General features: G+C 42.8%; 1 protein-coding gene across 1 annotated transcript in view; it reads right to left on the minus strand.

The window, feature by feature from the left end:
• LOC120046020 (neurexin-1a-like) overlaps window positions 1-20,812 on the minus strand; it is a 683,076-nt gene that overhangs the window by 325,840 nt on the left and 336,424 nt on the right. Inside the window, exons 9-10 of the mRNA XM_038990933.1 lie at window positions 2,860-2,990; window positions 2,332-2,584 (exon numbers count right to left, since the gene is read on the minus strand). Of these exons, the coding sequence (XP_038846861.1) occupies window positions 2,332-2,584; window positions 2,860-2,990 (384 nt within the window). The remainder of the gene's footprint in view (window positions 1-2,331; window positions 2,585-2,859; window positions 2,991-20,812) is intronic.

Raw genomic sequence — 20,812 nt, forward strand, 5'->3', positions numbered from 1 at the left:
ACACACACACACACACACACACACACACACACACACACACACACACACACACACACACACACACACACACACACAGACAGAGACACACACACAGAGGCACACAGAGAGACACACAAACACACAGAGACACACACACAAACAGAGACACACAAACACACAAAGAAACAAAAACACACACAGAGACACACATACACAGAGACACACACACACACACACACACACACACACACACACACACACACACACACACACACACACACACACACACACACACACACACACACACACACACACACACACACACACAGAGAAAGGGAGGTGGTCATTCCTCTCTCTTCTCTGACAAAGCATCCCAAATCTGCAGCATGTGTAATGAACGGCTTAAAGCCCTTCTCTTTTAAGGCAGCCTTTGATGTCAAATATATTCACATTTCTTTCTGACACCCTCCGCCCCCCTTCTCCATCACCATTAAATCCCACCACTATTTTGTTGAACACTTTCAACAAACAAGACATCCCTACACTACATTGACCTTTCAACAAACAAGACATCCCTACACTACAGAGACCTTTCAACAAACAAGACATCCCTACACTACATTGACCTTTCAACAAACAAGACATCCCTACACTACATTGACCTTTCAACAAACAAGACATCCCTACACTACATTGACCTTTCAACAAACAAGACATCCCTACACTACAGAGACCTTTCAACAAACAAGACATCCCTACACTACAGAGACCTTTCAACAAACAAGACATCCCTACACTACATTGACCTTTCAACAAACAAGACATCCCTACACTACAGAGACCTTTCAACAAACAAGACATCCCTACACTACATTGACCTTTCAACAAACAAGACGTCCCTACACTACAGAGACCTTTCAACAAACAAGACATCCCTACACTACAGAGACCTTTCAACAAACAAGACATCCCTACACTACATTGACCTTTCAACAAACAAGACGTCCCTACACTACAGAGACCTTTCAACAAACAAGACATCCCTACACTACATTGACCTTTCAACAAACAAGACATCCCTACACTACAGAGACCTTTCAACAAACAAGACATCCCTACACTACAGAGACCTTTCAACAAACAAGACAAACAAGACATCCCTACACTACAGCCAGAGACATTTAGCCAGCAGCATACTGCTCTGCATACCACTGCTGGCTTGCTTCTGAAGCTAAGCAGGGTTGGTTCTGGTCAGTCCCTGGATGGGAGACCAAATGCTGCTGGAAGTGGTGTTGGAGGTCCAGTAGGAGGCACTCTTTCCTCTGGTCTAAAAAATATCCCAATGCCCCAGGGCAGTGATTGGGGACCCTGTGTAGGGTGCTGTCTTTCGGATAGGATGTTAAAAGGGTGTCCTGACTCGCTGAGGTCATTAAAGATCCCATGGCACGTATTGTAAGAGTAGGGGTGTTAACCCTGGTGTCCTGGCTAAATTCCCAATCTGGCCCTCAAACCATCACGGTCACCTAATAATCCCCAGTTTATGATTGGCTCATTTATCCCCCTCCTCTCCCCTGTAACTATACCCCAGGTCGTTGCTGTAAATGAGAATGTGTTCTCAGTCAACTTATCTGGTAACATATAAATAAAAACTCCAGAGACCTTTCAACAAGACAGCCCTACACTACAGAGACCTTTCAACAAGACAGCCCTACACTACAGAGACCTTTCAACAAGACAGCCCTACACTACAGAGACATTTCAACAAGACAGCCCTACACTACAGAGACCTTTCAACAAGACAGCCCTGCACTACAGAGACCTTTCAACAAGACAGCCCTACACTACAGAGACCTTTCAACAAGACAGCCCTACACTACAGAGACCTTTCAACAAGACAGCCCTACACTACAGAGACATTTCAACAAGACAGCCCTACACTACAGAGACCTTTCAACAAGACAGCCCTACACTACAGAGACCTTTCAACAAGACAGCCCTACAGTACAGAGACCTTTCAACAAGACAGCCCTACACTACAGAGACCTTTCAACAAGACAGCCCTACACTACAGAGACCTTTCAACAAGACAGCCCTACACTACAGAGACCTTTCAACAAGACAGCCCTACACTACAGAGACCTTTCAACAAGACAGCCCTACACTACAGAGACCTTTCAACACAAACCATACTTTATCTATACACAATAATCTCAATGTCACAACTGTGTAAACAATCTTAATCTGTATCTCAACCAAACAATTTAAACAAGGGATGTGTCTAACCTCTCTCACTGGAGTAACAACACTCTGTATCAAAACCAGAAATATATCAAATATGTATGGATGTCTTACCCCTCTCACAGGAGCGGCCCAGGTATCCCGTCCCCGAGCAGTCACAGACGTAACGGTTCCATCCCTCCCGACAGACCCCGTTATTCTGGCAGGGATTTGACAGGCACTGCTTGGGCGGTTCTTTAGAACAGGATGGTTTGACCCCAGCAGCCTTCTGAACCTCGGCCATGCGGCGGACATCTTTACTCTGGCCATCGATGAACAGGTCCCGGATGCAGCCCACGTAGCCATAGTTTAGGAGAGCTGTCCAGACCTGGAGACACGTGAAATAAAACTGGTGACTGGGGAGCTGCTTATTTCAGATCACTACTACCATCCACTACCATTGTGCCCTTGAGCAAGGCATAATTAACCTCTAAGCTGCTACAGGTTCACTACACTCTGGTTGATTATGTGTGTGTGTGTGTGTGTGTGTGTGTGTGTGTGTGTGTGTGTGTGTGTGTGTGTGTGTGTGTGTGTGTGTGTGTGTGTGTGTGTGTGTGTGTGTGTGTGTGTGTGTGTGTGAGCGTGTGTGCGTGAGTGTTGTACCTCTGTAGGGAACACCATGCCCAGTTTATTCTCTGGTAGTCCTCCCAGGTACAGGTTATCGTCCAGGTCCAGGATCTCACTCTCTCCTGGGGCTGTGTAAGCCTGGCGCTGGGTGTTGATGGAGATGGTACCTGGGTGGAGACAGGAGGAGTGTTGAAGTTTACCACTTGGCAGGGTTGATTTGTTATTATAGATGGATCCTGAATGTAATACGCACATCCATCAATCCATCAATAAAGCATTTCAAGGTAAAATCTACACTTGTTGTATTCAGCGCATGTGGCAAATACAGTTTGATTTGATTTGAAACAACTGTTCATATATTGTATGCCATTCAAATGTCAATGGAATGGAATGAAACCCTACTACAGCTTCACAAGCACCACTGAAAACAGGATGGATCCATAAAGGGTTCAATACAGATGGAGAAAGACGTTTCATTTGTTTCATTTATCACTACCAGGTTGAGATATTTTTCTTCTGGAATGAACGTTAAACATACCTGGGTTCAAATACTATTTCAAATCTTTCAAATACATTAAACATTTTCTCTAGCTGGGTTTGCTCTTTTTGACCGTCCTATTAATTCCATTAAGCCAAGCAGACTCAATCGAGCACAGATAAAGTTTAAAATAGTAGTTGAACCCAGGTCTGGCATTGATACAACACTAAACAATATTGCTGCGAGCCGAGGCCCATTAGTAATCTGTGATCCCATAAAAGTAACTCTCCATTCTACTCTCCTTGTATTTCCCCCTATTGTATATCTCATTCATCAATACAGCAGCAGTCATAAAAGAATAACGGGGGGGGGGGGGGGGGGGCTCTATCATTTTCAGAGCCGACCCAAACAACAAACCCTGTCTTGGCCATAATTCAGAGAGATTAACGAACTGCAGGTTGTTTCTCTCTCTCTCGCTATATATATATATATATATCTCGCTCTATCTCTCTAAGTTTCCAACACATAAACCTGGCTAGGAGAGTTAGTGTGTTTCCCTCTCCTTGATTTATCATTCTCATTCATCTTTAATTCTGGATGGTAAATAACACAGGACCTGACTGGACTGTAAAGAGTATGGACTGTGTGTGTGTGTGTGTGTGTGGGGGGGGGGTTGCATGTGTGTACAAATAACTAATGGCAGGTGCATTCGCTAGCCGGAACCAGTGTTCCTCCTCCTCACAGTAATCTATACCACGGCTCTGAAGTGCTAAGGTACGGAGCTACTGGGCTGAGAAGAACCATACAGGAAAAGAGAGAGTGAGAAAGGGCAGAAAACAGAGAGAGAGAGAGCAGAGAGAAAGAGAGCAAACGAAAGAGAGAGGGAGAGAGACATAGAGAGATAGAGAGATAAATACTATATATATAGAGAGAGAGTGACAGAGGTTAAGGGGGGGGGTACCTGGAGAGATACCTGGAGAGATACCTGGAGAGATACCTGGCAGGGCTGAGAACAGACTCAGAAGAACTATCCAGAGATGAGAGGGAGGGAGTGCAGGAGGGCAGGATGGTGAGAAAGAGAAGGGAGCAGAGAGAAATGTGATTGAGAGGGAAGGATATTTGTCATCCAGTAGTAGCAGTAATTTACTTTTTGATTGACAGATGCACGCTGTGGTAGATATCAACCAGCTACGTTATATGAGCTCAATGCTTTACGGAAAACCACTGGAATGCTAAGTGTGTGTGTGTGTGTGTGTGTGTGTGTGTGTGTGTGTGTGTGTGTGTGTGTGTGTGTGTGTGTGTGTGTGTGTGTGTGTTTGTGTGTGTGTGTGTGTGTGTGTGTGTGTGTGTGTGTGTGTGTGTGTGTGTGTGTGTGTGTGTGAATGCGTGTGTGTGTAACAGCATAGTGTAGATGTATTGTTAGTAGCCAAATAGTTTTGGTAATGAAATATGTCCCAAACACACATGGAGATGCACCCGGGCTAGCTGAAGGGAAAAACAATACAACAAAATTGGCTCTTGTATTTCCTGAATAAGTGGTGTAGTTTGAAGCATGTTGCTCTTCACCTCCCACATACTAAATCAGGTGATGAAAATAGTGCCGACGGATAGGGCTGCCGTGCTTCTAGCTCTTAAGAAACGTTGCAGTATTTCGTTTTTTTATGTGTTATTTCAGCGCTCACGCACTGTTGGGGCAACTGACTCTGAACTTACAATGGTGAGCCCCAAGTCGTTATATATACTTTTTTTTATTGTGCATTTTGCTATTTGTGTCATGACTCCCGCATACTTTGTTGACTGCAAACTTTCTTTACCCAACCGTAGGACAGACTATGTTTGTTCCCACACTCGGGACTCTGTATTGGTTACACTGACTTTTGGCCTCCCATACTATTCTAACCTCCTCTCGCCGGCTTTGTATTCATGTTACCTGATGAAATTGCTGCACAATATGATCTTGTTGCCATCTGATGCACATTCAGATGTCATAAATCAGCACTGCAGAGCTCTCCCTGTCCTATGCCGTGCCTTGATTGTATTACTGTTGATGATATCTGGAAATGTGCATGTACACACAGGCCCATCTACTGTTGCTAGCCCCAATTCTGACTTGTGCTCTCATATCTGCTTCACTGATTTCTGCTCAAGTAAAAGCCTGGGTTTTCTGCACGTTAACACTAGAAGCTTATTACCTAAAATGGATCATTTGAAAGTGTGGGTTCACAGCTCTAATCCAGATGTGTTGGTCATTACTGAGACGTGGTTAAGGAAGAGTGTTTTGAAAACCGATGTTAACCTTTCTGGTAACAACCTTTTTCGGCAAGACAGATCTTCCAAAGGTGGAGGAGTGGCAATCTTTACCTTGTCTCCACCAAGTCTGTCCCCAAACAATTTGATTTGCTGGTTTAAAGCATTAAACTTTCAAATAGCTCTTCTGTTGCTAGGTGCTATCGTCCTCCATCAGCATCGGCCTGTACCCTACCTGCCCTAAGCTCTCTCCTGGCCCTTTACACTAAGTCTGAATTTGTCCTGCTTGGTGACCTAAACTGGGACATGCTAAAACCACCTGACCAAGTCCTAAAGCAATTGGACTCCTTAAATCTTTCTCAGAGTATTACCAATCCCACAAGGTATGACTCCAAACACCCAGAAAATGCAACTCTCCTCGATGTTATCCTCACAAATAATCCTCCCAGTTGCTAATATATGCATATTATTAACACTCTGAAGTTTCTAAAACTGTTTGAATGATGTCTGTGAGTATAACAGAACTCATATGGCAGGATAAAACCTGAGAAAATCCAACCAGGAAGTGGGAAATCTGAGGTTTGTAGTTTTCAACTATTTGCATATTGAATATACAGTGTCTATGGGGTCAAATTGCACTTCCTAAGGCTTCCACTAGATGTCAACAGTCTTTAGAACCTTGTTTGATGCTTCTACTGTGAAGTGGGGGCGAATGAGAGGGGATTGAGTAAGGTCTCTCCCAGACCTTACTCCCAGACCTTACACTAGCGGAACCCCGTTCCCAGACAGGTTAAGTCAGGATTCCTATTTGACTCAGCCATGCCTCCTTGCCCGTCCAACATTTCCTCATCTCCCACCCCTTCTAATGCGACTATCCCCGATGCTTCTCCCTCTTTTTTCCCCTGCCCCACTACAAAGTTTCTACCTGCAGGCAGTCACTGAGTCCCAGGTGCTAAAGGAGATCCTTAAACGTAGACCCTTTCTTCTTTAAGGTTACTGTCCTTATCATCGCCGAGCATATCTCCAAACTGTTTAACCTGTTATGGCTGCAAGGGAAAGTATTGAGTAGCCAGATAAAACATGCCCATTTCAAACGGCCTCGTACTCAATTCTTGCTCGTACAATATGCATATTATTATTACTATTGGATAGAAAACACTCTCTAGTTTCTAAAACCGTTTGAATTATTTCTCTGAGTGAAACAGAACTCATTCTGCAGCACTTTTCCTGACCCGGAAGTTCAAAGTCTGAAACCGAGGCTCTCTTCCTCTTCCTGCCTATAAATGGGCAATGAACGTAAGAGTCTACGTACACTTCATACACCTTCTTCTGGGTGTCAAGAAGGCTGTGAGAGAAGAAAGGAGGTGATTATCTCGATCTGGGATGGAATAAACCCTCTTGGAATGACGTGTACCCAATTTCCGGTACTCTGAAGGACGCAATTTGGACAGTGGGGTTGCCTTTTGTTTTGCTGACGTTATAGGCGAATATTATTTCCGGCTTTGATTTTATTTGATACATGTCACCATATCATCGTAACGTATGTTTTTTCAATATAGTTTCATCAGATTATTGAAATTTTTTCGGGAGTTTTACCGTGTTCCGTTCTCTTCCGTTTGTTTACATGGAGAGATCCGTGCAACCCGGCTAGCGCGCTTGCTAAATGGAGAGAGAAAGTTGCCATTCTGAATCCAAACAACGACTCATCTGGACAAAGGACACCTTGTTCAACATTCTGATGAAAGATCAGCAAAAGTAAGACCCAATTTATGATGTTATTTCATATATCTGTCGTAGTCGCCGGCGCCCAAGTGTTTCTATTGTGCTAAGCTAAGCTAATATAACGCTACATTTTGTTTTCGCTGTAAAACACTTAATAAATCGGAAATATTGTCTGGCATCACAAGATGCCTGTCTTTCATTTACTGTACACTATGTATTTTTCAGAAATGTTTTATGATGAGTAATTAGGTATTTGACGTTGGTGTCTGTAAATATTATGGCTGCTTTCGGTGCAATTTCTGATTGTAGCTGAAATGTAAACTATGATTTATACCTGAAATATGCAAATTTTTCGAACAAAACATATGCTATACAATAAATATGTTATCAGACTGTCATCTGATGAGGTTGTTTCTTGGTTAGTGGCTATTTCTATCTTTATTTGGCCGAATTTGTGATAGCTACTGATGGAGTCAAAAACTGATGGAGTAAGAATAGTGGTGTCTTTTGCTAACGTGGTTAGCTAATAGATTTACATATTGTGTCTTCCCTGTAAAACATTTTAAAAATCGGACATGTTGGCTTGATTCACAATATGTGCACCTTTCATCTGGTGTCTTGGACTTGTTAATGTGTGAAAGTTAAATATTTAAAAAATATATCTTTTGAATTTCGCGCCCTGCACTTGAGCTGGATGTTGTCATAAGTGTACCGGTGTCGGGCTGCAGCCCAAACAGGTTAACCTGTCTCTCCTTTCTGGGGAGGTTCCCATTGCTTGGAAGTCAGCCACGGTTTGTCCTTTATTTAAAGGGGGAGATCAAGCTGATCTTAACTGTTATAGGCCTATTTCAATTTTGCCCTGTTTATCAAAAGCATTGGAAAAACTTGTCAATAATCAACTGAATGGCTTACTTGATGTCTATTGTATTTTCTCGGGTAAGCAATCTGGTTTCCACTCAGGTTATGGATGTGTCACTGCCACCTTAAAGGTCCTCAATGACGTCACCATTGCCCTTGATTCTAAGCAATAGTGTGCTGCTATTTTTATTGACTTGGCCAAAGCTGTTGATACGGTTGACCATTCCGTTCTTGTGGGCCGGCTAAGGAGTATTGGTGTCTCTGAGGGGTCTTTGGGCTGGTTTGCTAACTACCTCTCTCAAAGACTGTGGTGTATAAAGTCAGAAAATCTGCTGTCTCAGCCACTGCCTGTCACTAAGGTAGTACCCCAAGGCTTGATCCTAGGCCCCATGCTCTTCTCAATTTACATCAACAACTACTCAGGCAGTAGGAAGCTCACTCATCCATTTATATGCAGATGATACAGTCTTAACCTCAGCTGGTCCCTCCCCGGATTTTGTTTTAAATGCTCTACAACAAAGCTTTCTTAGTGTCCAACAAGCTTTCTCTACCCTTAACCTTGTTATGAACACCTCCAAAACAAAGGTTATGTGGTTTGGTAAAAAGAATGCCCCTCCGCCCACAGGTGTTATTACTACCTCTGAGGGTTTAGAGCTTGAAGTAGTCACCTCATACATGTACTTAGGAGTATGGCTCTCCTTAATGTCAATATGCCTTGTCCACTGCTGTTCTGGTTAGTGATTATTGGCTTATTTCACTGTAGAGCCTCTAGCCCTGCTCTTTATACCTTATCCAAACTTTCAGTTCCACCACCCACAGATGCGATGACATCACCTGGTTTCAATGATGTAGAGAAATGATGTAGAGACATTATCTCTCTCATCATCACTCAATACCTAGGTTTACCTCCACTGTATTCACATCCTACCATACCTTTGTCTGTACATTATACCTTGAAGCTATTTTATCGCCCCCAGAAACCTCCTTTTACTCTCTGTTCCGGACGTTCTAGACTACAAATTCTCATAGCTTTTAGCCGTGCCGTTATCCTACTCCTCCTCTGTTCCTCTGGTGATGTAGAGGTGAATCCAGGCCCTGCAGTGCCTAGCTCCACTCCTATTCCCCAGGTGCTCTATTTTGATGACTTATGTAACCGTAATAGCCTTGATTTCATGCATGTTAACATTAGAAGCCTCCTCCCTAAGTTTGTTTTATTCACTGCTTTAGCACACTCTGCCAACCCGGATGTTCTAGTCGTGTCTGAATCCTGGCTTAGGAAGACCACCAAAAATTCTGAAATCTCCATTCCTAACTACAACATTTTCAGACAAGATAGAACGGCCAAAGGGGGCGGTGTTGCAATCTACTGCAAAGATAGCCTCCAGAGTTCTGTCCTACAATCCAGGTCTGTACCCAAGCAATTTGAACTTCTACTTTTAAAAATCCACCTCTCTAAAAACAAGTCTCTCAGCGTTGCCGCCTGCTATAGACCACCCTCTGCCCCCAGCTGTGCTCTGGACACCATATGTGAACTGATTGCCCCCCATCTGTCTTCAGAGCTCGTGCTGCTTGGCGACCTAAACTGGAACATGCTTTACACCCAAGCCATCCTACAATCTAAGCTTGATGCCCTCAATCTCACACAAATTATCAATGAACCTACCAGGTACCACCCCAAAGTCGTAAACACGGGCACCCTCATAGATATCATCCTAACCAACTTGCCCTCTAAATACACCTCTGCTGTTTTCAACCAAGATCTCAGCGATCACTGCCTCATTGCCTGCATCTGTAATGGGTCAGCGGTCAAACGATCTCCACTCATCACTGTCAAACGCTCCCTGAAACACTTCAGCGAGCAGGCCTTTCTAATCGACCTGGCCGGGGTATCCTGGAAGGATATTGATCTCATCCCGTCAGTAGAGGATGCCTGGTTATTTTTTTTAAATGCCTTCCTCACCATCTTAAATAAGCATGCCCCATTCAAGAAATTTAGAACCAGGAACAGATATAGCCCTTGGTTCTCTCCAGACCTGACTGCCCTTAACCAACACAAAAACATCCTAAGGCGTTCTGCATTAGCATCGAACAGCCCCCGTGATATGCAACTTTTCAGGGAAGCTAGAAACCAGTATACACAGGCAGTTAGAAAAGCCAAGGCTAGCTTTTTCATGCAGAAATTTGCTTCCTGCAACACAAACTCAAAAAAGTTCTGGGACACTGTAAAGTCCATGGAGAATAAGAACACCTCCTCCCAGCTGCCCACTGCACTGAGGACAGGAAACACTGTCACCACCGATAAATCCACTATAATTGAGAATTTCAATAAGCATTTTTCTATGGCTGGCCATGCTTTCCACCTGGTTACCCCTACTCCGGTCAACAGCACTGCACCCCCCACAGCAACTTGCCCAAGCCTTCCCCATTTCTCCTTCTCCCAAATCCAGTCAGCTGATGTTCTGAAACAGCTGCAAAATCTGGACCCCTACAAATCAGCCGGGCTAGACAATCTGGACCCTTTCTTTCTAAAATGATCTGCCGAAATTGTTGCAACTCCTATTACTAGCCTGTTCAACCTCTCTTTCTTGTCGTCTGAGATTCCCAAAGATTGGAAAGCAGCTGCGGTCATCCCCCTCTTCAAAGGGGGGGACACTCTTGACCCAAATTGCTACAGACCTATATCTATCCTACCCTGCCTTTCTAAGGTCTTCGAAAGCCAAGTCAACAAACAGATTGCCGACCATTTTGAATACCACCATACCTTCTCCGCTATGCAATCTGGTTTCAGAGCTGGTCATGGGTGCACCTCAGCCACGCTCAAGGTCCTAAACGATATCCTAACTGCCATTGATAAGAAACAATACTGTGCAGCCGTATTCATTGACCTTGCCAAGGCTTTCGACTCTGTCAATCACCACATCCTCATCGGCAAACTCGATGGCCTTGGTTTTTGGACCGACTCTCTTCTCTGTATACATCAATGATGTCGTTCCTGCTGCTGGTGAGTCTCTGATCCACCTCTATGCAGACAACACCATTCTGTATACTCCTGGCCCTTCTTTGGACACTGTGTTAACAACCCTCCAGACGAGCTTCAATGCCATACATCTCTCCTTCCATGGCCTCCAATTGCTCTTAAATACAAGTAAAACTAAATGCATGCTCTTCAACCGTCCAACATCACTACTCTGGACGGTTCTGACTTAGAATATGTGGACAACTACAAATACCTAGGTGTCTGGTTAGACTGTAAACTCTATCACAGTGCCATCCGTTTTGTCACCAAAGCCCCATATACTACCCACCACTGCGACCTGTACGCTCTCGTTGGCTGGCCCTCGCTTCATACTCGTCGCCAAACCCACTGGCCCCAGGTCATCCGCAAGACCCTGCTAGGTAAAGTCCCCCCTTATCTCAGCTCGCTGGTCACCATAGCAGCACCCACCTGTAGCACGCGCTCCAGCAGGTATATCTCTCTGGTCACCCCCAAACCAATTCTTCCTTTGGCCGCCTCTCCTTCCAGTTCTCTGCTGCCAATGACTGGAATGAACTACAAAAATCTTTGAAACTGGAAACACTTATCTTCCTCACTAGCTTTAAGCACCAGCTGTCAGAGCAGCTCACAGATTACTGCAGCTGTACATAGCCCATCTATAATTTAGCCCAAAAAACTACCTCTCCCCCTACTGTATTTATTTATTTTGCTCCTTTGCACCCCATTATTTCTATCTCTACTTTGCACATTCTTCCACTGCAAATCTACCATTCCAGTGTTTTACTTGCTATATTGTATTTACTTCACCACCATGGCCTTTTTTTGCCTTTACCTCCCTTATCTCACCTCATTTGCTCACATTGTATATATACTTATTTTTCTACTGTATTATTGACTGTATGTTTGTTTTACTCCATGTGTAACTCTGTGTTGTTGTATGTATCGAACTGCTTTGCTTTATCTTGGCCAGGTCGCAATTGTAAATGAGAACTTGTTCTCAACTTGCCTACCTGGTTAAATAAAGGTGAAATATATATATATATTTTTTAAATGTAAATAAAAATGTGTTCTTAACTGACTTGCCTAGTTAAATAAAGGTTACAACAAAAATATATATTTTTAAATTAAAATATTCTTACATTTTAATTTTTTGTGTTATTAGATACATCAGGGAATAACTTTTGGATATCAGATGGGTGGTAACTCACCATTATTACCAGCATTACGACCAGGAATATGACTTTCAAAATCGGATCCTTCGTCCTTTTGTTTACCCGACCTAGAATACCTCACAATCAAATGCCGATCATATTACCTCCCAAGAGAATTATCTTTGGTTATAGTCACAGCTGTGTGTATTCCTCTCAAGCCGATACACCGACGGCCCTCAAATAACTTCACTGAAAATTGGAAACCACATATCCTGAGGCCGCATTTATTGTAGCTGGGGATTTTAACATAGCAAATTTGAGAAATGTTTTACCGAAGTTCTATCAACACATTGACTGTAGTATTCGTGCTCCTAAAACTGCAACTCCAACTTCCGGGATGCCTACAAGGCCCTCCCCCGCCCTCCCTTCGGCAAATCTGATCATGACTCAGTTTTGCTCCTCCCTTCCTGTAGGAAGAAACTAACAGGAAGAATCCATGCTAAGGACTGGTCTGACCAATCGGAATCCACGGTTCAAGATTGTTTTGATCAAGTGGACTAGGATATGTTCAGGGTAGCCTCCGAGAACAACATAGACAAATACACTGATATGGTGACTGAGTTTATCAGGAAGTGTACAGGATATGTTGTACCCACTGTGACTATTAAAACCTAACTTAACCAGAAACCTTGGAGAGATGGCAGCATTCACGCAAAACTGAAAGTGTGAATCCTTGCATTTAATCATGGTAAGGTGACTGGGAATGTGGCCGAATACAAACAGTGTAGTTATTCTCTCCATAAGGCAATCAAACAGGCAAACGTCAGTATAGAGACTATGTGGAGTCGCATTCCAATGGCTCAGAGAGGAGACATATGTGGCAGGGTCTACAGACAATCACGGACTACAAAGGGAAATCCAGCCACATCGCGGACCGGCGTCTTGCTTCCGGACAAGCTAAACACCTTCTTCGCCCGCTTTGAGGATAACACTGTGCCTCCGAAACGGCCCGCTAGCAAGGACTGTGGGTGCTCATTCTCCATGGCCGACGTGAGTAAGACATTTAAGCGTGTTAACCCTCGCAAGGCTGCTGGCCCAGATGGTATCCCTAGTCGCGTCCTCAGAGCATGTGCAGACCAGCTGGCTGGAGTGTTTACAGACATATTCAATAGCTCCATATCCCAGGCTGCTGTCCCCAAATTCTTCAAGATGTCCACCATTGTTCCTGTACCCAAGAAAGCAAAGGTAACTGAACTAAATGACTAGTCATGGACCACATCACCTCTACCTTATCTGACACCCTAGACCCACTTCAATTTGCTTATCACCCCAATAGATCATCAGACGATGCAATCGCCATCGCACTGCACACTGCCCTATCCCATCTGGGCAAGAAGGACACCTATGTAAGAATGATGTTCATTTGCTCTAGCACAGCATTCAACACAGTACCCTCCAAGCTTATCTTTAAGCTTGAGGCCCTGTGAACCCCGCCCTGTGCAACTGGGTCCTGGACGTCCTGACGGGCCGCCCCCCAGGTAGTGAAGGTAGGAAACAACACCTCCACTTCACTGATCCTCAACCCTGGTGCCCCACAAGGATGCGTACTCAGCCTGTGCTACCTGTTCACCCATGACTGCGTGGCCACGCACACCTCCAACTTAATCATGAAGTTTGCAGACGACACAACAGTAGTAGGCCTGTTTACCAACAAAAACGAGAGTGTGGTGGGAGTGTGGTGCAAGGAAAATAACCTCTCACCCAACGTCAACAAAACAAAGGAGCTGATTGTGGAATTCAGCAAACAGCAGAGGGAGCACGCCCCTATCCACATCACTGGAATCACAGTGGAGAAGGTGGAAAGCTTCAAGTTCCTCGGCGTACACATCACTGACAAACTGCAATGATCCACCCACACAGACAGTGTGGTAAAGAAGGTGCAACAGCGCCTCTTCAACCTCAGGAGGTTGAAGAAATTTGGCATGGAACCTAAAATCCTCACATACTTTTACAGTTGCACAATTGAGACCATCCTGTTGGGCTGTATGACCGCAATGTATGGCAACTGCACTGCCCGCAACCGCAGGGCTCTCCAGAGGGTGGTGCGGATCACAGGGGGAAACTACCTGCCTCCAGAACACCTACAGCACCCGATGTCACAGGAAGGCCAAAAAGATCATCAAGGACAACAACTCCTCTTGCCAATGCCTGTTCATCCCGCTACCATCCAGAAGGCGAGGTCAGTACAGGTGCATCAAAGCTGCAGCCGAGAGATTGAAAAACAGCTTCTATCTCAAGGCCATCAGACTGTTAAATAGTAATCACTAGCACATTAGAGACTGCTGTACTCTATACATAGACTTGAAATCACTAGCCACTTCAACAATGGAACAATAGTTTCTTTAATAATGTTTACATATTTTGCATTACTCATCTCATATATATATACTGTATTCTATCCTATTCTTCTGTATCTGAGTCTATGCCGCTCTGACATAGCTTGACCAAATATTTATATATTCTCAATTCCAATCTTTTACTTTAGATTTGAGTGTATTGTGGGTATTGTTGTGAAATTGTTAGATATTACTTGTTAGATATTACTGAACTGTTGAAGATAGAAACACAAGCATTTCGCTACACCCGCAATAATATCTGCTAAACACGTGTATGTGTCAGCGTATGTGCTACTGGTGTAGAAGTCAGGTGCAGGAGAGCAGAGAGTTGTGATCAGGCGCACACTTTATTCGGCAGAAGCAAACAACAGACGGACGCAACAGTGTCCAACAAACCTCCAGCCAAAGGCAAAAGTGCAAAGTGCGACAAAGTCACAAATAAGCAAAAATGTTTAACAATTAAACATACTCTGGGTTGAAACATAGTACCCGGGGAAAAACCAGCTAGGCGCGTCAATACAAAACATGTAACAAAACAATCCCATACAAAGACATGGGGGGAACAGAGGAACATATATATGCAGTTGACTAGGGAATGTAAACCAGGTGTGCGGGGAACAAGACAAAACAAATGGAACAATGAAGAATGGAGCGGCGATGGCTAGAAGGCCGGTGACGTCCACCGCCGAACGCCGCCCGAAGGAGGGGAGCCTACTTCGGCGGAAGTCGTGACAGGATGTGACAAATACAATTTTATTTCACTTGATCTTATTCTATTTGATATGCTGATTGAGTTTGTATTACTTTTTGAGTGATTTCATATCCAATAGGACAATCCAAAATAGTCTCTCTATTGAGCTTTGGATCTATCATCCATTTCCCCACTGAGTTACTGGGCTGTTCTCCATTCTACACTTAACACCAAGGTGATCCAGCTCCAGCCCTCCTACTGGAGACAAATTATCATTCCTACATTAGCTAGAAAGCTTAGCATACATTTTACCACTGAATTGCTGTGTCCTATATCAAATAAAATAAAATGCCATGAGAAACGACAAACCTGCCAAGAGAGTGCAGCCAACCAAAACTCACGGACCATGCAAGGAGGGCATGAATTAGAGAGGCAACAAATAGACCAAAGATAATCCTGAAGGAGCCGCAAAGCTCCACAGCGGAGATTGGAGTATCTGTCCATAGGACCACTTTAAGCCGTATACTCCACAGAGCTGGGCCTTACAGAAGAGTGGCCAGAAAAAAGCCATTGCGTGGGTCAGATATATATATTTTTTTTAATAACGTTCCCAAGGTAAACGGACTATTTCTCAGGTCCAGATCGTAGAATATGCATATAATTTACAGATTAGGATAGAAAACACTCCAAAGTTTCCAAAACTGTCAAAATATTGTCTGTGAGTATAACAAAACTGATTTTGCAGGCGAAAACCTGAGGAAATCTAAACCGGATGTGATAATTTAAAAAAGAAAATATGTGTTTCATTGCCCGTCTTTCTTCCATTTAAAGGGGTATCAACCAGATTCCCTTTCCAATGGCTTCCTCAGGCTGTGACCAGGCTTTAGACATAGTTTCAGGCTTTTATTTTGAAAAATGAGCGAGATTTTTCAAAACTAGTCAGGTGTCCTTTGATTAGTTCCTGCGCGCGAGAGGGGTAGCTCTCCATTTTCTTTCTCTCTTTTATTGAATAGGTTACGGTAAGGTTGAAATATTATCGATTATGTTTGTTAAAAACAACCTGAGGATTGATTATAAAAAACATTTGACATGTTTCTAAGAACATTACGGATACTTTTTGTAATTTTCGTCGAACGGAACGAGGCTTTGGTTTTCTGAACATAACGCACAACCCAAATGGCGTTTTTTTGTTATGAAAGTAATATTTATCAAACAAAAATAACATTTATTGTGTAACTGGGAGTCTCGTGAGTGCAAACATCCGAAGATTATCAAAGGTAAGCGATTAATTGTATTGCTTTTCTGACTTTCGTGACCATGCTAATTTGGGGCTAGCTGTTCTAGCATTGATTGATACACTCACAAAAGCTTGGATTGCTTTCGCTGTAAAGCATATTTAAAAAATTTGACACGATAGGTGGATTAACAACAAGGTAAGCTGTGTTTTGGTATATTTCACTTGTGATTGCATGATTATAATATTTTTAGTAATATTTGGCGCCCTGCAATTCAGCGGTTGTTTAGGAAAATGATCCCGCTAAAGGGATCCGTAGCGCAGAGAGGTTAAAGAAAAAAATAAGCAAACGTTTGGTGTTCGCCAAAAGGCATGTGGGAGACTCCCCACACATATGGAAGAAGGTATTCTGGTCAGATGAGACTAAAATTTTGCTTTTTGGCCATCAAGGAAAATGCTATGTCTGGCGCAAACCCAACACCTCTCATCACCCAGAGAACACCACCCCCACAGTGAAGCATGGTGGTGGCAGCATCATGCTGTGGGGATGTTTTTCATTGGCAGGCACTGGGGAACCGGTCAGAATTGAAGGAATGATGGATGGCGCTATATACAGGGAAATTCTTGAGGGAAAACTGCTTCAGTCTTCCAGAGATTTTAGACTGGGACGGAGGTTCACCTTCCAGCAGGACAATGACCCTAAGCATAATGCTAAAGCAACACTTAAGTGGTTTAAGGTGAAACATTTAAATGTGTTGGAATGGCCTAGTCAAAGCCCAGACCTCAATCCAATTGAGAATCTGTGGTATGACTTAAATATTGCTGTACACCAGCGGAACCCATCCAACCAGAAGGAGCTGGATCAGTTTTGCCTTGAAGAATGGGTAAAAATCCCAGTGGCTAGATGTGCCAAGCTTATAGAGACATACCCCAAGAGACTTGCAGCTGTAATTGCTGCAAAAGGTGTCTCTACAAAGTATTGACTTTGCGGGGGTGAATAGTTATGCACGCTCAAGTTTTCTTTTTTTTTGTCTTATTTCTTGCTTGTTTCACAATAAAACATATTTTGCATCTTCAAAGTGCTAGGCATGTTGTTAAATCAAATGATACAAACCCCCAAAAAATCTATTTTAAATCCAGGTTGTACGGCAACAAAATATGAAAATTGCCAAGGGGGCGAATACTTTCGCAAACCACTGTAAGCTACAATCTATATCAAAATTAAAGCTGATCTACCAAAAACATATATTTTTTTAAAGTTTTCCTTTATCATTTTCCCCTAACCCCACCATTCCTCCTCTAGTTAGAGTAAACTAATGGACAACAACACTTAGGCTTTGAATTCCAGCTTATACATACTATATGCATTTTACAGACACATTATATCTTACAATAGTTATCCTTTGTTTGTTTTTAGTCCAATACTTCAGCTACCCTCAATGCCTCCCATCTATCTCTTAACACCATCCAGTTTTGATTTCTATTTGCCATAGATGTTTAACCGTGATGATTCACAAAAGTTCTGAACCTATACACATTTTATGGACACAGAATATTTTACATACTTTAACACCATATATTTTTTTAATTAGATTTTGACTCTGGTTTCAGACACTATAGACTCTGTTTTTAATTCAAGTGGTTCATAGACAGGTGAACAACCGTTGCCACCAATTGACCAGCCATATTACATACAACCCTGAAGGAAAGACTTGGCCCGAGTGTTGCTGTTGTGTTGTGGTCTATTGTGGTGTGTTCTGGTGTGGTGTGTTGTGGTATGTTTTGGTTGAGGTGTGGAGTATTGTGGTGTGTTTTAGTGTGGTGTGTTTTGGTTGTGGTGTGTTGTGGTGTGTTGTGTTGAGGTGTTGTGGTGGTGTGGTGTGGTGTGGTTTGGTTGATGTGTGGTGTGGTGTGTTTTGGTGTGGTGTGTTTTGGTTATGATGTGGTGTGGGTGTTTTGTGCTGTGGATTGTTGTATTGAGGTGCGTTGTGGTGTATTTTGGTTGTGGTGTGTTGATGTGTGTTGTGGTATGTTGAGGTGTGTTGTGTTATCGTGTGTTATGTTCAGGTTTGTTGTGGTGTGTTTTCATGTCGACTATGTTCTAAGGAGTGTCTGGTGTCTGAGTGTGTTTGAAACCGGACACTGGGTAAACTTTCGGGAGGCTTGACGAGCATATAGCAATAACATGGGATTATAAAATACTGCCTCCAACTGGCATCCTTGTTTACTCCATAAACACAAACATTGGGGATATGTCTCATGATATTTGTGATGTTTAAGGAACATTGGGAATATGTCTCATGATATTTGTGATGTTTAAGGAACATTGGGAATATGTCTCATGATATTTGTGATGTTTCAGGAACATTGGGGATATGTCTCATGATATTTGTGATGTTTCAGGAACATTGGGGATATGTCTCATGATATTTGTGATGTTTCAGGAACATTGGGAATATGTCTCATGATATTTGTGATGTTTCAGGAACATTGGGAATATGTCTCATGATATTTGTGATGTTTCAGGAACATTGGGAATATGTCTCATGATATTTGTGATGTTTAAGGAACATTGGGAATATGTCTCATGATATTTGTGATGTTTAAGGAACATTGGGAATATGTCTCATGATATTTGTGATGTTTAAGGAACATTGGGAATTTGTCTCATGATATTTGTGATGTTTCAGGAACATTGGGGATATGTCTCATGATATTTGTGATGTTTAAGGAACATTAGGAATATGTCTCATGATATTTGTGATGTTTCAGGAACATTTACCTCAAGTTCTCTAAAACAATGTCGAAGGCACGTTATGGTAGAGAAATGAACATTAAATTCTCTGGCAACAGCTCTGGTGGACAATACCGAAGCCGGCATGCAAATTGCACCCTCCCTCAAAACATGAGACAAATGTGGCATTGTGTTGTGTGACAAAACTGCACATTTTAGAGTGGCCTTAGTAATGATCATGCCATGTATCAGCTTATTGATATGCCACACCTGTCAGGGGGATGGATTATCTAGGAAAAGAAGAAATGCTCACTAAGAGGAATATAAAAAATGTGTGCTCCACATTTGAGAGAAATATGAAACATTTCTGGGGTCTTTTATTTCTGCTCATAAAACATGGGACCAACACTTTACATGTTTGAAAGGGCTTTTTCTATTTTCTATTTTAATTATCTATCACATGGAAATGTTATGTAAATGCATTTTTGGCATTTCCATGAAAATCCTGGAAGCTTAAGTGGGTTTACATTCAGAGAAAATCATCACTTTTCGAGGTGTTATGTTTATATGTGAAAGCTGCAATTCCTTCCTTCCCTATCCTACTCTCCTTTCCTCCACTCCACTCCTCTCTCTACTCGCTCCCTCCTTTCTTCTACTCTCTCTCGCTCTCTTTCTCTCTCTCCTCCCTCTCTCCTCTCCTCTCCTCTCCTCTCCTCTTGTCTCCTCTCGTCTCCTCTCCTCTCCACTCTTATCTATCCTCTCTCCTCTTGAGTTTCTCAATGAAAAACGGCCCAGACTTGAGGGACAGTAGAAAAAAGAGAGGGAGGGAAAGAGAGAGGGAGAGAGAGTGAGAGAGAGAGATCAAGACAGCAAGCGAGAGCGAGAGAGGGAGGGAGGGAGGGAGAGGGGGATGAAATATACTGCTAATTAGAGGGATAATTGGATAGCAAATATAATGTTGATAACATGATTCATCCAGCGGCTTTGGTCTCCTGTCTCGCCACAGTGCAACAGTATTGGTTTAGGTCATTTTCGAGGAGTCAAATAATTGCTGTGGCTTCTGGTTCACACAAAATAATGATTGTGTGGCTGAAATGTGTTTATTTGATTTTAATCCAGAGAAGTTAGCAAAAGTATTTACATCCTCTATGAGGCTGTGGAGGGATTCTAATTGTGGTTTTAAAAGAAAACATGAATCATCAGCGTACAATGACACCTTTTGTTTTTAAGGAACGGAATTCTAATCCCTTAATATTATTGTTGGATCAAATTTTAACCGCTAACATTCCAATGGCAATAATAAATAGATAGGCCGGTAGTGGACACACCTTGTTTTACTCCTCTTGACAGTTTACAACTTTCTTAAATGTAGCCATTATTTACTCTTTTACACCTAAGGTTACTATACATAACTTTAACCCACTTCATAAGAGATTATCCAAAATTGAAATATTTGAGGCATACTTTATCAAAAGCGTTTTCA

The sequence above is a fragment of the Salvelinus namaycush genome, chromosome 4, assembly GCF_016432855.1.
Source record: "Salvelinus namaycush isolate Seneca chromosome 4, SaNama_1.0, whole genome shotgun sequence".
In the NCBI taxonomy this organism is placed as follows: Eukaryota; Metazoa; Chordata; class Actinopteri; order Salmoniformes; family Salmonidae; genus Salvelinus; species Salvelinus namaycush.